Here is a 15,118-nt window from a genome sequence, read left to right on the forward strand (position 1 = left end):
CATATCGCATTGTCATGCTCACTGCTCTGTCTATTGTGAGGTGTGGGCTCCCCCTTGTGGTGACTGTACAAATAGACTCACAGCAGAGCTTTACTGGGTCTCTCTGCATTAGGGCTGTTTGAACAGGCAGAAATAGAATTACGTTAAGGAAAAGAGGAAACTCATTGTTATGTTGTATGTTAGACACATCAGAATAGTCTGTCTTTAATAGGCTACTACCTATAAAACTGTGGTGAGGGGATATATTTATCTCTCTCTAATTTAGAGAGAGGTGAGGTAAGGGGGCTGGTTGGCATGCCTCTTTCCCTACACATTCAGGCACCTGTGTCTGGCCCTCAATTCCTCTCGCTGTTACCAGAGTAGCAAACTGTAACAGAATCCACTCTATTCTCCGGGCTGAGCGTTGGTTCACTCATCCCTGACTACAGACCAACTCTCCTTGCCCACCTGTGGCAGCCAGGTGAAAGGAAGCTGATCTGCCCACTTGTGAAAAGCAGGGCTTAATACGATACTAACCCAGCAGGTGAATGATTCATGACATTAGGCCATAGCCTCATAGCCAACAGGGACAAAGGCCTGAGTGTCTGGTGTATTACTTCACATTGATCATTTAGTTACTCAGAATTGAGACAGTGTGTGTTGAAAGGGGGGGGGGGGGCAATATGGCCTTAGGCCAACATGGCAATATCCATCTCAAACGCCAGTGGTACAAGTTTCCAGAAACACCCTTTTATTTTACACATTCTATTTATCAGCTTAATTTTCGTCTTCACAAAACCATGTGCAGGTGTTGGGTCTGTATTGTCAGTTGAGTCCTGTGCGATCCGGTAGGCACCATCACGCCACGGTGTCTGAGGTGGCGGAGCGAGGGAAGACGCCGTTCTTGCGGAAAAAGCTCTCTTTCACAATGGCGTTGAGTGCGTACATCGGGACGTAAGCCTTGTTCATATCACCTGTATTCAGAAATGGGGCGCAGCAGGGACAGTTACCATGACAACTGGAGATAAGACATGGAATGTAGTAGAGCTAAAAGCTGGGCAGGACCATGATGTCACCCCCTGAATAGTGTTTCTACTATATGCCCCATTGCATGTGATGTTCCAGTTAATTTAGGCTATTTATACTTTAAACATTCCAAATCCATGAGTGGTTTTACTATGTTGCTAGAATGCCTGTTTAATTGGTTAATCAACAATTAAGCCTAATAATTTAAAAGAAAAAAATGTTGTTTTTTACCCAGACCCCATCCATACTGCCAGTTGCTTGTTATAGGGTAGAGGTACTTGACCTCAGGATCCTTTTGCTTCCTGAGGAGGAGGTATTTGTAGCGTCCAGTCTCCTCTAACGAAAAGCCATCATACAGCACATCGCGAGTCTCTCCCGAAACCGGCCGCATCACATCAATAAGGACCTTCTCATCTCTACTTTTGACCTGCGTCCCATCTCTGGTCAGCGTTTTCAACGGTTTCGTTTCACGTTGAGGTTCGTTGATTTGTGGCAGTTTCATCCCTCGCTTTTCACCCACCTTTTTGACGAGTTTAGGTTTGATCCAGTTATCTCGAAACCAATTTAGTCTGACAATTTTTTCTTTCAAAATAGCCTCCTTCCAAAACTCCTGTTTTTGAGAATCCATTTCCGCTGCTCTTCCCAAAAGCCAGCTAGTCTTCTTGCGGGTTCAGGTTATGCACAACTGTCACCCAAAGCAATAAAATATTTGGAATATCCTTTTATTATCTGGATACATTCAGCACCAATACAATCCACATCACATTAAATGTGCAAGAGAAATTGCACGAGGTGTAGGAATGAATTTTCCATCACCAAAATGTGTGCGCTCGTGAGACCTCTCCAAACGTTTGCGTAACAATAGGTTTATTTCGTCACACCAGGGCCGGTTCCACCCTTTTGGGGGGCCCTAAGCGAGATTTGATTGGCCAAGCGGTCAATATTTTTTTGTCCCCCCTCTTGAAATTGAAGACAAAAAATGTACATTTAATGGGAAATTCTTGCAATTCTACACATTTTGCCATGGGGTGTTGAGAAAATGTTGCAGTTTTTAAGCAAGTTGTCTGCAGTTTTACACATTTTGCCTTGGGGCAGAGAGAATGTTTAGCAATTTTATAATACATTTCATGCAATTCTACTCATTTTGCCATGGGCCAGAGAGAAATATGGTAAGCTACATGCTGTTTTAAAGCTACATTTCTGCAATTCTACTCATTTTGCCATGCTAATGATATCTGAGTGAGAGTGACTAACAAAATCAGTGGGGTCCCCCTGGAATACAGGCCCCTGACCACGTCCCCTGCGTGCCCGGTTGCTATTCGGACATGATTACTACAAGTTTAGATAACTGGCTAGACTCATTTACCAATCTAAAAATTGTTAGCTGGCATGACTATTTGAGTGACTGCATAATCACATTTCAAACTTGCATCTTGTGTATTCTAATATTCTAACTCTCAACTGTTGAGAACCCGATTGGGGGCCCTAAACAACCGCTTATGTCAAGCAGGCCCTGTGTCACACAATGACAAATATTTGATCATTTTCTTTATTAAAAGTGGATCATCTCAAATAATTAGAATCTGTCTTTAATAAATAGCAACTTTTTCAGTTTACCACACAAATTACACCCTCTGTACAACTCCTCTCCTATTGTGTCCTCTCCTCCATCACCAAGTGCTGCACATAAGCAATAGGCCAGTGGAGTGACTACAATATTTCCACATTTCTCTCAATCCTCTTGTCTTTCCAGATCAGTAGTGACAAAGGAAAGCTGACAAAGAAAAGTAATAGTTTAAGACAAATAGAGCACAGCCAGCAGCTCCTGTATGAGGCCCCACATCACACTTCTTCTCATCTTCCTCCACTCCTCTTCCTTTCATCTCTTGCCATTGCCATGTGGGTCTCTGGTTGCCCCGCCTGCACTCTCATCCCCGCCCTGGTTCAGTGCATGGCCCAGGTTATTCAGGGCACAGAGACTCACCACGCAGCCTGGAGGAGGTACTACATATCCGTGCCTAAAAAGAGTTGCCAAGAAGGACATAGGAAACATAGATTTCACTTCAACGATGTACAGTTTTGCAATGCTGTTTTGTCTTCCCTCCTTTAGAGATAAAGCGCCACCTACTGATAAAATGTATGATGAGTGACTGAATACACATACTTACAATGCAAGTTTTCTTTCCCTTATATTCTTAGCGGAAGGAGGACCGTTGTACCTGTGTCGGTGTGCAGTCGAGGGGAAATAAATGACTAATGACATATTGGAAAATGTGCAAAATGAAAGGGTAGATGCCTGTTTATAGTAATAGAATAAGGGAACTCACGTAGTTAATGTTGAGTTGCTATCTGTCTCGTTCTGACTCTGCATCAACTCCTCAGGCCTGTTGGCAAAAGAGCAACAACAGAGTGGGAGTTGAACTGTAACAGTATATATTTTCTACAGCATACCCACAACGCTTTCCACCAACGATCTTCCTCACGTTGAGCCATACTCTGTGTCAGTGCTGTTCCAAAGAACACAGAGCCTGCGTGGATACACAGGGGATATCAGTAGTGAGTTAAACTACTCTGTCACTTCAAGTTATAGAACATTTCTTGTTTACTCAGCTGGGATTCATTGCCTACATACAGTACACATATAAAACACACACACATCAAGGCCTTTAGATTCAACAGAAGAGTATCACTTTAACAGTTACTCTGTCTGTCTGTACTTGGTTTCCCTTTGCGTGATTCTGCTCAACTAGATATTCATGGTTGAGTAATGCCTATCATTTTTTTAATGAACCAGAGTGAGTGTGGATTGAATCAAGGAAAGTGCAGACAGACATTTATGATTCTATTTCTATGTGAAAAGCAGGCATTTATTGCATCACTCCTGGTTTGTAAAAAGCTTTTTATTTGCGTACAAAAGAAGTGAAGTATATTAGGTTTAGTCACTTTAAACAAAACAAGTAAGTATTTGACATAAAGTACTCAACACATTGAATGTGATTTATGAACTATTACAATAGTTCATCTACTTTAAAACGCCCCCCCTAGCATTACAGTTTCCTTTTCATGCTCACAATTTACTTCAACTCTGGTGCAGAAATAGTTGTAGTGCATTTTTTTTTGTTAGAGAGCCACAACACCTATTGCCAAAGTCATGCTGCAACCAATGGGATAACACGTTATTAAAAAACGGTGTGCCAATTCAAGCTGTCCTGTGTCAGTGTCATTTTCTGCCTATCCCATGGGGGTCATTGGTGGAGGCGCCCGCTATCTCGTCCCCTTTCTGCAGGGCTGACCCCAGATTAGCGTTCATGCAGGTGGGAAGATAGCAGAGAGACACACTGCCTCTGGATTGAAAGGAGGGGAGTATCAGGTTAGTCTGGAGTGTTATGGGAATAACCGTGTCGCTGCTGCTAAAGAAACAGTTAAGGTTATGTATATGCCCTATTACTTTAAGTGCAGTTGGACACACAACAGTTGGACACACACACAGGCTCGTGTGCTCAGTCAAATCATTCAATCGCATTGTACTTGCCTACATTTAGGGAGACTTACTGGTCGTAAATACGAGATATTTTTGAAAAATGTGTGTGAATCCATAAAACTTGTTCTTTCAAAATCTGGCAAAATAAGATTGAAAAGAGTCAATCGTGTTTACACAGCTAAAGTACATGTGTTTGGCCCTCAGGGGCCATGCTGAGTTTGAAGAGCTGACTTACAATAATGGACTCATATTCTCCATAGGAAGTATAATTCTGTAACAATAGAACAAGATAGAATAACTTTGTTGGTCAATTGCACACAAGGTCCAACCAAAATTGTACTTCCACTTTTAACCCAACCCCTCCGAAAAGACACACACATGATTTTGGGGAGGTACGGGGGGCTGCCACACTGGACGTCCAGGGAGATGTTGTTGTGGGGGGTTAAGTCCCTTGCTCAAGGGCATACCGGTAGGCAATGGCATCTAGGATTTGAGACCCGGGATTCAAACTGGCTTGCCTCTCTAAGTGCTAGGCTACTTGCCGCCCAACATGAGATGCAATGTAGTTGTTTTTTCTTCTAAATGGTTTACAACATTTGGTTTCAACAAAATACAAATATAAACGCATAAATATACTCACTGAAAGGGGAAGGGAATCTCTGTTTCATTCGACATGAAGGGTCTGAAAGAGCAAAGCAGTATGTTGGTCTCACTATTCTCACATTTAGTCAAACACTTCCTAGTTTTTAGTAGTATTAGAACCCAACACTCACTGTGTAGATTTGCCCACTGTGTCGTTGAGTTGAAGAAGAGTCTCATATTCATATTGTCTACAGAGGGAAAAAAAATGCACATGCCTCACAGGTTACAACTACATCCCATCTATTAATTTATCCATCCATACAACCTCTAATCTCCTATTTCCACAGATAGATAGATATCTTACCTCTGAGTGCTGTTGAAGGGGACTGGGAATCCAAAGACGTAGCCCAGGAGGAGGACACCGAGAGACCAGGCAGGGATCATCTGTTCTCCGGAAGGGATGTCAGGTCCGTGAAAAATCCCCAGTGTTCAGGTACCTTCTGGGAGGACCTCTTATATAGCTTACTGAGCACGTCTTGGCCACACTTCCATATCGTTATAAAGTGCAGGTAGTAGAACAGAGCTGTGTTTGTGTGTTGGTGTTTGTCCTTGGTTCACTGAAGAACATGGGAGAATTGAAGGACTCACACGTCCACCAAGATAAATGATGAGGCCCGTCACAAGGTTGTTCAAATATTTGCCAGTTGGTTCACAGCATCCGTGTGTGCAGGCCCCCACATACTGTAATACATCAGATTCAGTCTCAGGGTCAGCCTTTAATCATGGGAACCACTCTGAATCAGATTTATTGTCAGGGTTAATATACTGAGCTTTAAGGTTTTTGGAGAAAAAAAATCAGTGATTGAAGCTTGTCCTCCGCCACTGGCACAGAGATGCTGGGAAGTACTTCACTTCTGCCTAAACTATGCAGTGAGATGTTAAACAAACGGTGGCTTTATGGGAACTTTACCCTACTTCCCAAAAGAAATGACCTGGTCAAGTCACATCATCAGGAAAGCTTGTATCTCTTTTACAGACAGGCATAGTTGGTAGTGGGGTTTCATTATGACTGACATGTAACATTGTCTTACTTCAGGCTACTAGCACTATAAGACCTTAGAATCAGCATGGAGGACTGCTGGATCTAATTTCAAGATTTTGTACAGTATGAAATAATGAAGTCTTCCAAGCTAACACACAGGGAATTGTTTTGGCTTTTGTGAGATTGTGAATAGTGTGATTGACTTCTAATGTCAAACATTTAAGACAGTCGTGCTGGTCTTAACATGAATGGCTTACACAGAACAGGTTGGGATAGAATCATTTTTTATTTTTGTACAGGTATAAGTTAAAACTGTCACAACTGCAATACATCACAACATTTTGCTCAACACTGTTGTTTCAAGCTGTGACATTTGTTTGTGTGGATCTTCTGTTGATGAGATGTATAGTACTATTCCCCAATCCACAGGGTACATGTCACCAGATGATGAAATACTACTTCACAGTTTAAGCTACACATAGGGAATGTTTCCATAAATTACAAATGCGACGTTAAAAACAGACACAGCCATGGTCACATGCATGATCTGACAAATGTTACACTCCCTGAATTGCAGATGACCATCCACGATTCTTTGCTGAGAGGTCTTATGCAAGCATACTCTCCCCAAGGTTATGACAAAAGGAAGCAAGCATTTGAAAATCAGACTGGATGAGACCACAAGACACAGTACCTGCGTAAGATTTCGTACAACATGAATAACCCGGAAAGGCATACAGCAAAACAATTCAACCATCAATGTGGTCAATGAATATTAATAGCATAATGTTCCAGTCAAAGGAATGAAAAACTAAATATTACATCAAACAATTCAACATTGGGTCTGGAGAAAATGCATTGCCGGCTGGATGGAGCAAGACCCTGGCAAGAGATGAGAGTGGGACTGTAGGTACCACATATGGCCTCATGTCAATATGGATAACACATGAAACTGACACCAGGCCAATTCATTCTTTACAGCCTTTCATGGTATTACACAAGATAACTCATTTAGGATCATGACAGTCTCCAAAATCCCCCTCTTCCATCTCTGTCCCTGCATCTTTGGGTACGTGTTGTGTGGTTATCGGAAGTCCTCAGCGGAGAACATGCCCTTGGCCCTGCGTAGGATTGAGTCCTTGGAGGCGTCGTATGGGTGTTCCTTGGAGGGTATCTCCAGCACGGCAGGAATGGACTCCATGTGCTGGTCGATGGCGTGACGGATCATCTCTGCTATGAACTGGTTGATCAGTATGATGCCGATGTCATTGCGGGTCAGGAAACTCCTAGGGGGGAGCATAACAGAAGTAAGTAAATTAGAGAGAAGATGACTGTGAACATTACAGTGCAGGTCTTTAAGCACCAAAAAACAAGGTATGTTGTCCAGTAGTAACTTATATGGATTGAAAGAGATACTAGTAGTATTTCAAGGTGATATGATTAATCAAATCGCGCAACTAGGCCTAATGGAATACAGATGTCATGATACCACTTACCTACAGATTGTAGCACCAGATAATGTTATTTATACCCCCCAGCTAATTTTCGATTTTACCAATGCAATTACAAACATAATGGAGCATGAACTGTCTTCACCCTGTGTGCAAACGAGCGCACAGTTTGTCTGCTTTTAGTTATTTATCTTCGATCTCAACATTTGGTAGATAGCTGGCTATAACTTACTTGAAGGTCTCCTCTATCTCTGCGATGCTTGTCTCCTTCTCGACCACCAAGAAATTCGGGCTACGATTTTTATTCAGCTCGCCAATGCCACCGAGTAGGAACCCGGTACACGTGTCTTCATCACCAATGACAGCAATTAATTTACCTCGCCCAGCCATGATTAAATTCTACAAGATAAAACTGCAAAAAACAAGCAATGACTGGATTGTCTTTCCTTCTCTGAATCACGAAACTGTCAGCTGACCAGTACTTCCGCTCTTGATGAGCTCTTTGGAGATGTCAGCTGTCACAAAACGCAGATAGCGCCATCTACTGGTCTATATCATTTTCCATATCACGAAATGGCGAGCAGGAAAACATGACCTGTCTATCAATGACAATGCAATACATTGAATAGCTTTCAATTGTTTTGTAAACGAAGTAGTGGTTTTGGGTTTATGCCTCATCAAAGGATAAAATCATTCTATATCGGAGTGACGTGACGTCACATCAGCTGAGGAAGTTACGTGAAAAAAAGAGGAAACACTTCAGATGGGCTTCCTCATCGGGAAAAACAAGTGAAAATGGTATAAACTCTTATATTCTGCTTTACTGATATTCTGTGACGTTGTATTGTGTAAAAGCTACGTATTCGGTTGTCCATACTGTTGCGTCAGCTACATTGTAGCCTATTTCGTGTGTACTTTTGTGAGCGTGATAGTTTTCTGGCTCCGATGTCTCGCTAACTAGCTGTAAACACGGATTCTTTGTGGCCACTTCTACTATTGACAAAAGCAGAGTTGATGCAAAGTTAATCTCATTTGAGCCTTGAACACAGTGTTTGGTGGCAGGTAATTGTACCTCTGCCACAGATCCGAACATGTGTCCATGAATGTCATTTGTTTGTGTTTTAGACTACTAGCGCTCTGACACAGGGTCTGGAGAGGATCCCTGATCAACTGGGATATTTGGTGATCAGTGAGGATGGCGTATTGGCAGTATGTTCACACAAATATGCATACATGTATGTCTTGCCCTGGTAGCAGCTTAGATAAAGCCCAGGTTGCAGCATGCCTATCCTCCACTCCATCTGACTCCCTGTTACCCCCCTCTCTCAGTCTGCGGGGGAGCTGGAGAATGATGAGCACACAGCTGGGGTCATAATGCAGATGGTGCGGACAGCATGTCACTTCAGACTGCAGGGTGCTGTTGATCCACCCTTCAAACGCATGTCAGGTAAGTCAGACAACACACCTGGGACCTAGGGTCACTCACTCGAACACACATACACACAGTATTGCTGTTACCAACATGCTGTTCTAACCAGACCTCCTTGTGTTCTATTTCTTCACAGTCATGCTAGAGGACTATGTGTACACAGTGACCGTGTCTGGTCAGAAGGTGTTTGTGGTGAAACGTCAGAACAACAAGAGGGAACCTGTAGTGGTGTAGAACCGTGTAGTGAAGATGGGTTGGGAGGACGAAGGACATCACTCCAATCAATTCACACAGGACAGGGACTCTGTAATCCACTGAACTGTTTTGTTCCATTCCTAGTTATATAAGGTTTTAGAACAACAGAAGAAAGCACATATGAAGTTGTACTGAACAAAAATATTAATACAACAATTTCAAAGATTTTACTGAATTAAAGTTCATAGAAGGAAATCAGTCAATTGAAATAAATTCATTAGGCCCTAATCTATGGATTTCACATAAGTGGGCAGTGGTGTGGCCTGGGAGGGCATAGGCCCACCCACTGGGGAGCCAGGCCCAGCCCATCGGAATGAGTTTTTCCCCCCAAAATTGCATTATTACAGACAGAAATACTCCTCAACACTCCCCATTCCCCTACTCAGATGATCCCACAGGTTAAGAAGCTGGATGTGGAGGTCCTCGGCTGGCGTGGTTACACGTGGTCTGCAGTTGTGAGGCCAGTTGGATGTACTGCCAAAATCTCTAAAATGACGTTTGAGGTGGCTTATTGTAGAGAAATGAACATTACATTCTCTGGCAACAGCTCTGTTGGACATTCCTGCAGTCAGCATGCCAATTGCAGGCTCCCTCAACTTGAGACATCTGTGGCATTGTGTTGTGTGACAACTCCACATTTTAGAAAGGCCTTTTATTGTCCCCAGCACAAGTGTAATGATCACGCTATTTAATACACTTCTTGATATGCCACACCTGTCAGGTGGATGGCTTATCTTGGCAAAGGAGAAATGCTCATTAACAGGGATGTAAACAAATTTGTGCACAAAGTTTGAGAGAAATAAGCTTTTTGTGCATAAAGAATTTCTGGGATCTTTTATCTCAGCTCATTTAACCAGCACTTTACATGTTAAGTTTATATTTTTGTTCAGTATAGATATTGAAGAATTCACATTGAATGGGACAAAATATGCATGTCAAACTGCATGTCATCTTAATTGGTAACTTTGTAATGAGAAATGGAACAGAATAGTGCTGTGGTGTATTAGTCCCTACAGGATGTGATAATGAATTGTTGGTTTGTGTGTGGCAGGTAGACTGGAATTCAATCTATTCAGTTTATAGTATCTGTGCACATGCTATTTAGTTTGAATGCTCCCTAATAACCCAGCAGGGTTTTGTTTAACATACTGAATGTTGCAGATAGAAATACCATGGACAGAGCTGACATCTTTTAAATACCTCTGAGGTATGTCTGTTATACATTAATGTCATGCCCTACGGAATGTGGCTTGATGGAAAATGATATTTTCAAGGTGACTGCTGTTTTTTTCCTAACCTGTACTGAGTGTCATGTGTGCAATGTTTATATGTAATTGCTAACAGTACTAATGTGTGTATATACACATGCAGTGACTGTTTTATCGTGAGCTATTGTCGTTGCATGTTAAATTGTCTGAAATATTTAGGGTCCTTCTCTAAATGAAATACCTTGGTTTTTACTATTTTGATTACCTCAAATAAAGCTTTGCTTATAAACATCCACATGCTTTGAACTTGTTTATAAATGCCTTTTTAAAGTTGCACTATGCTGAAATCACTCTGCCATATCCTGGTTGCTAAAATTGTAATAGTTTGCCTAATTTCAGTTTGTGACAAAACCATAAAGCATAGGGTGGGGAATCATTGTAGCATTTAAACTTCAAATATTTTTTCCATAACCCAAAAATATAATTTTCAGCTGTTGTACAAAACTGAAAGTAAGATGCAAAAACTAAATGGAAGGTGAAGCATAGAAAGTGAACAAATCTACTGCGTCTTGGCTGTATCACATTCAGCTGTGACTGAGAGCCCCATAGGCAGGCAGCACAATTGGCCCAGCGTCGTCCGGGGTAGGCCGTCATTGTAAGTCATTTGTCCTTAACTGACTTGTCTATTTTTATTTAACTAAGCTTGCTTTCAATGAATTACATATCTAACTTACATCTGAATTTGGTCAGGTTCACAAAAAGTTACACATTGCAGCTTCAAAGCAAGTCATAATGAAAATATCTAAGGATTTGAATCTGAAAATTAAGAGGGAAATGTAAATTGGCATGAGACTTGTTGATAAACCTAAGAATCTGCTCTCTTTGCTTAAAACGTACAAACTAAAACTGAACCGGTTGTTAGGTTAAAGTTATGAAGAAACATTCACCACTATTTGAACCAGGGCCACATCAAGATTCTCCATTCCTTCATGACCAACTATGTCCCATCTCACACTCAGAAGACAATGTTTCAACAGTTGAGAAAAGAAAAATAACATTTTATTGCATCATAATGGCCTTTGAAATGACTGAAGGTCCTGCTCTCTTCACATTGTCTAGGAATGGAACTGGCCTCCAGGTTCAGCTCCCTGGAATGACTCAGTCAGGGAAGGCCAGAGGGGTTTTGCATTCAAAACCCCGCCCCTCCCCCATATACTGTTTCCAACAAATTCCCGGTATCCAAATAACCCCCACCCCAACCAACAAAACCTAGTGGCCCACCCTTCCATTCCTCAACAATCAACATCCGCACACAACCATCATGTGAATCTGTTTTTTTTAAAACATGCAACTTAAAACAATTTTACTGTTGATGAAGTTGGGTGGCATAAAGGAAGAAACAGTCTAAGAGACATCTGCAGGTTTGACAATAATGGGAATAAAAGGGAAGAATGATGAAAGAAGGCTTCAGAACAGGAACTGATCACAAAGTCCATAACTGCAAGTTTTACCAGACAGACACACTGATCATTTTAAAAGTTGCAGTTTTTTTTCTTCTTCCATTGATGAAATGCTCAGCCTGCACCCCTTCTCTTGCTCACGTGTTCAGATCTCGTTCGCTCCGGTCCTGCGATTTCTCCATTCTTTAGCGTTTCGACAGCTCGTTGGAAAGCCAGTCCAGTCCTTCGTATAGCCCAGTGCCCTGGGTAGCACAGGTAGCCTGGACATGCCACTGGAAGGAGAGACACAATGAGTTGCTGTACATAAAAGCCAGTAATGTCATACTTATGAATAACTCTGCTTTGCCAGTGTATACTAAATGGATCACATTTTTATCTGGTCAGAAATACATTTTACTGTACAACTCTTTGGAAGGACTGTTAAGGTGTGTGTGTGCATGAGAGAGAGATATGCTCACAACTCTGCTGCGCAAGCTCTGCAGGCCCAGTTTGTCTGTGAGGTCGCTCACTGCCATAGCGTTGGGCAGGTCCTGTTTGTTTGCAAACACCAGCAACACTGCCTCCCTCAACTCATCCTCCTGCAGCTGTAGAGAGAGATACATATATTAGAAAATTGGTAGGGAGAACAAGGGGAGGAAAACATTTATGGGGGCAGCCATTGTCAATGGGAAACCATTGGCCACAGAAGGCTGTGTGTGTCAACATGGATGATGAATGATCAGTCACAATGGCAACTATATAAATAACAGCATTACTTACCACTGAATTACTGTTTATTTTCCCATGTCAACCATGAGCTCAGTTTTAGGTTCATTTTTACAGTAATATGGTAAATGCCAACACAAAAAGCATACTGTTCCTTGACCAAAAACAGTATCTTATAAATAGACATGTATGCAACACTTACCATTTTAGACAGCTCCTCTGCCGACTCTGCTACTCTCTCTCTGTCGTTGCTGTCCACTACGAAGATAAGGCCCTGTGAAGTCAAGGTTCACAGGGGAGTCAGGCTACTGTTATGTACTTTGTCTACTCTATATATTCACCTAGCTATTAAGATAAACAAGGGTTATTTTGACAGGGTCCATTCTGACACATATGGATTCTAGCACTATTTGTATAGTTGAATTAAGATATTAAAGATATGCTATGATGACATCACTGCTGTCACAGGTGTGTCATACCTGCGTGTTCTGGAAGTAGTGCCTCCAGAGGGGGCGGATCTTGTCCTGACCGCCCACATCCCACACGGTGAAACAAATGTTCTTGTACTCAACAGTCTCCACGTTAAAACCTGCTCAGTCACCAAAGAGCGAGAGAGCACATCAGCAACAGGAATTCACAGACTAGATCCAGAGTCACCAGTCTGACCTCTACCAGCATAAACAGCTCCGATCTAGATCATTATGCTAGAAATAAGTTTCTGTATAAAATGGTAAGCTAATTAAAACCAATTTGCAATAGGAGTAAACTATTACCTGTAGCTCAAATTGAAAAACGATGGAATGGTGACCCAATTCTGTCTATCTGATCTCAGGTGTGACAAACCATTATTTTCTTCCCTACTTATTTTGTCTAGGAGTTTAGACACTTATCGACCAATCTGCTCCATCAAAAGAGCCCACTCACACAGCAAGCCCCAACAGCTCTGGAGCATGGAGGCAGTGTAGCCATCTACTGTTCTTTGTCCCAGAACTACGGTTATGCCAGGCTTAAAACCATTCAGCTCCAGTTCTATACCTCACTGTCATGTCCCCCCCCCCCAAAATGTTTTGCTGAAATTTGAAAGACTGAATTGTTGAGTGCACAGCTCTGTATGGACCTTATTGACCATTTCCATGAACATTAAACAAGGTAGGCCTACATTCCTGAAAGATTTGGCTCAGTGTGTGTGTGTGTCATGCTACATCAGTCACAGGACAAGACATCAAAATAAATCTTAATCATTTGCCCACAAGCTCCATGAGAAAGCAAGTCACCCATTTAAATCAGATTACTGAAGAGATGCTTTTAAAGACAGTCTGCCAGGAGCTGAGAGGGCCCATGTTTTAGATATGGTTGTGCATGCTAGAGATCTATCCATCTTTGGCTCTGGTCATAGCCAGAGTTTTTCTTACCAATGGTGGGAATTGTGGTTACAATCTCCCCCAGCTTCAGTTTGTAGAGAATAGTGGTCTTTCCAGCAGCGTCCAAACCAACTACAGAAGAAAAGAGTAATGTCAAACTTCTCAATCATAATAAATCCATATAGATTTTTTAAAAATTGAAAATAAGTAACCTACCCCCAAAAAAACAAGCAAGACAAACGTATTGTACTGCAACTTCATGAAAGAGATAGGCATCTATTACAAAACATGTCTGTCTCCGTGTCAAATGAAATCCCTCTGACAGCTGTCAAACTGCAATGATTTGGACAACGTCTATAAATATATAGGGTAGAATCTGAGCCTTTAGCTCAAATTAGGAGCAGCATCCACAACCCCAAAATATAAGCTGTCCAACACATATGTGTACACGTTATGGCAAGAGGGATGGACATGATTCTAGATGCGTTGTATTGACAACTATAGACCTACTAAAAGTTCACTACATCTACCAACTTGTATAGACCTGAGATATGACGTAGCTAAGCCATTTGTTGGTATTAAGTGAACAAACTACCAGTAATTATTGTGCAATAGCTAGCCATTTTCCGTCTAAGCCGGAGTGTTATCCTAGCTCGTCTGTGTTTTTACTCCGATTGCTCTCAAACGAGTAATGTTTACGTTACAAGACATGTGAACAGGTAGTTTACTATAACTAATATGTCACACAAATCTAAGTACATCCCTGATATGGAAACCCCCTCCCACTAGCTAGCTAACGTTAACTAGCAGCCAGCTAGTTCCTTGGCCAGGTTGATAAGAGGATTGCTCACCCATAAGTATCCTCATCTGTTTCTTGCCAAAAAGCCTGGAAAATATCGACGAAATTGTGAGCCCCATGGTGTGAAAGCGCTCCGCGTGACGATAATAAAATAGAAAACCAAAGGTGTTTATTGTAACCAGACAGAGAGTGGGTGCAGCTTCCCTTTCTCAGTCTTCTCAGATGCCACGTCCAGGCCAACGCGGAATATATGACGTCAGGGCTTCCACATAACTTTATTCACAGACTCTCTCCTTCATTTTTGAACCATGTAGCTGTCGTTTTTTGAGCTTTTCATTGT

The 15,118-nt window shown here is 41.9% G+C and overlaps 6 protein-coding genes across 8 annotated transcripts in view; 2 read left to right on the forward strand and 4 right to left on the reverse strand.

Annotated features, from left to right (window-relative positions):
- Positions 1 to 15,118, forward strand: part of LOC139392792 (pyridine nucleotide-disulphide oxidoreductase domain 1) — a 783,634-nt gene that overhangs the window by 453,371 nt on the left and 315,145 nt on the right. The gene's annotated exons all lie outside the window — the stretch shown is intronic.
- On the reverse strand, positions 804 to 1,896 carry LOC139393302 (protein SPMIP1-like). Its single transcript, XM_071141828.1, has 2 exons — positions 1,237 to 1,896; positions 804 to 953 (listed from the first exon to the last, which is right to left on the reverse strand). Exons 1-2 carry the CDS (start codon positions 1,631 to 1,633, stop codon positions 838 to 840), a joined length of 513 nt encoding a protein of 170 aa, XP_070997929.1. The 5' UTR covers positions 1,634 to 1,896; the 3' UTR covers positions 804 to 837.
- Positions 2,526 to 5,601, reverse strand: LOC139392847 (uncharacterized). Of its 3 annotated transcripts, XM_071141153.1 has the most exons (6): positions 5,433 to 5,601; positions 5,260 to 5,316; positions 5,127 to 5,168; positions 3,333 to 3,389; positions 3,174 to 3,224; positions 2,526 to 3,023 (listed from the first exon to the last, which is right to left on the reverse strand). In XM_071141153.1, exons 1-6 carry the CDS (start codon positions 5,510 to 5,512, stop codon positions 2,885 to 2,887), a joined length of 426 nt encoding a protein of 141 aa, XP_070997254.1. In that variant the 5' UTR covers positions 5,513 to 5,601; the 3' UTR covers positions 2,526 to 2,884. The 3 variants fall into 3 exon arrangements, with proteins under 3 accessions (XP_070997254.1, XP_070997255.1, XP_070997256.1); XM_071141154.1 differs by lacking the exons at positions 2,526 to 3,023; positions 3,174 to 3,224; positions 3,333 to 3,389 and adding exons at positions 3,415 to 4,349; positions 4,722 to 4,757; XM_071141155.1 differs by lacking the exons at positions 2,526 to 3,023; positions 3,174 to 3,224; positions 3,333 to 3,389 and adding an exon at positions 3,419 to 4,349.
- Positions 6,378 to 8,041, reverse strand: LOC139392761 (V-type proton ATPase subunit F-like). The gene is made up of 2 exons (XM_071141006.1): positions 7,794 to 8,041; positions 6,378 to 7,396 (listed from the first exon to the last, which is right to left on the reverse strand). The coding sequence occupies exons 1-2, from the start codon at positions 7,949 to 7,951 to the stop codon at positions 7,195 to 7,197; spliced, it is 360 nt and encodes a 119-aa protein (XP_070997107.1). The 5' UTR covers positions 7,952 to 8,041; the 3' UTR covers positions 6,378 to 7,194.
- On the forward strand, positions 8,113 to 10,746 carry LOC139393332 (ragulator complex protein LAMTOR4-like). The gene is made up of 4 exons (XM_071141917.1): positions 8,113 to 8,359; positions 8,687 to 8,770; positions 8,891 to 9,008; positions 9,127 to 10,746. The coding sequence occupies exons 1-4, from the start codon at positions 8,357 to 8,359 to the stop codon at positions 9,222 to 9,224; spliced, it is 303 nt and encodes a 100-aa protein (XP_070998018.1). The 5' UTR covers positions 8,113 to 8,356; the 3' UTR covers positions 9,225 to 10,746.
- On the reverse strand, positions 11,491 to 15,036 carry LOC139393331 (ADP-ribosylation factor 4). The gene is made up of 6 exons (XM_071141915.1): positions 14,831 to 15,036; positions 14,031 to 14,111; positions 13,098 to 13,207; positions 12,821 to 12,892; positions 12,372 to 12,497; positions 11,491 to 12,185 (listed from the first exon to the last, which is right to left on the reverse strand). The coding sequence occupies exons 1-6, from the start codon at positions 14,895 to 14,897 to the stop codon at positions 12,099 to 12,101; spliced, it is 543 nt and encodes a 180-aa protein (XP_070998016.1). The 5' UTR covers positions 14,898 to 15,036; the 3' UTR covers positions 11,491 to 12,098.

This window comes from Oncorhynchus clarkii, chromosome 33 (assembly GCF_045791955.1).
Source record: "Oncorhynchus clarkii lewisi isolate Uvic-CL-2024 chromosome 33, UVic_Ocla_1.0, whole genome shotgun sequence".
Taxonomy (NCBI): domain Eukaryota; kingdom Metazoa; phylum Chordata; class Actinopteri; order Salmoniformes; family Salmonidae; genus Oncorhynchus; species Oncorhynchus clarkii.

Bases quoted from the DNA above. Each gene is read 5' to 3' on its own strand.
- LOC139393302 (XM_071141828.1), bottom strand. From the start codon at position 1,633: ATGGATTCTCAAAAACAGGAGTTTTGGAAGGAGGCTATTTTGAAAGAA. The intron at 954-1,236 runs GTAAAAAACAAC...TTCTGAATACAG, and splicing joins GCAGTATGGATGGGGTCTGG to GTGATATGAACAAGGCTTAC.
- LOC139392847 (XM_071141153.1), bottom strand. From the start codon at position 5,512: ATGATCCCTGCCTGGTCTCTCGGTGTCCTCCTCCTGGGCTACGTCTTT. The intron at 5,317-5,432 runs GTAAGATATCTA...TTCCCTCTGTAG, and splicing joins CCCTTCAACAGCACTCAGAG to ACAATATGAATATGAGACTC. The intron at 3,390-5,126 runs GTGAGTATATTT...TTTTGCCAACAG, and splicing joins GAGATTCCCTTCCCCTTTCA to GCCTGAGGAGTTGATGCAGA.
- LOC139392761 (XM_071141006.1), bottom strand. From the start codon at position 7,951: ATGGCTGGGCGAGGTAAATTAATTGCTGTCATTGGTGATGAAGACACG. The intron at 7,397-7,793 runs GTAAGTTATAGC...GCTCCCCCCTAG, and splicing joins GAGATAGAGGAGACCTTCAA to GAGTTTCCTGACCCGCAATG.
- LOC139393332 (XM_071141917.1), top strand. The intron at 8,771-8,890 runs GTATGTTCACAC...CCCCTCTCTCAG, and splicing joins GTGAGGATGGCGTATTGGCA to TCTGCGGGGGAGCTGGAGAA. The intron at 9,009-9,126 runs GTAAGTCAGACA...ATTTCTTCACAG, and splicing joins ACCCTTCAAACGCATGTCAG to TCATGCTAGAGGACTATGTG.
- LOC139393331 (XM_071141915.1), bottom strand. From the start codon at position 14,897: ATGGGGCTCACAATTTCGTCGATATTTTCCAGGCTTTTTGGCAAGAAA. The intron at 12,893-13,097 runs GTATGACACACC...TTGACTTCACAG, and splicing joins ACTACTTCCAGAACACGCAG to GGCCTTATCTTCGTAGTGGA. The intron at 12,498-12,820 runs GTAAGTGTTGCA...CTCTCTCTACAG, and splicing joins CAGAGGAGCTGTCTAAAATG to CTGCAGGAGGATGAGTTGAG.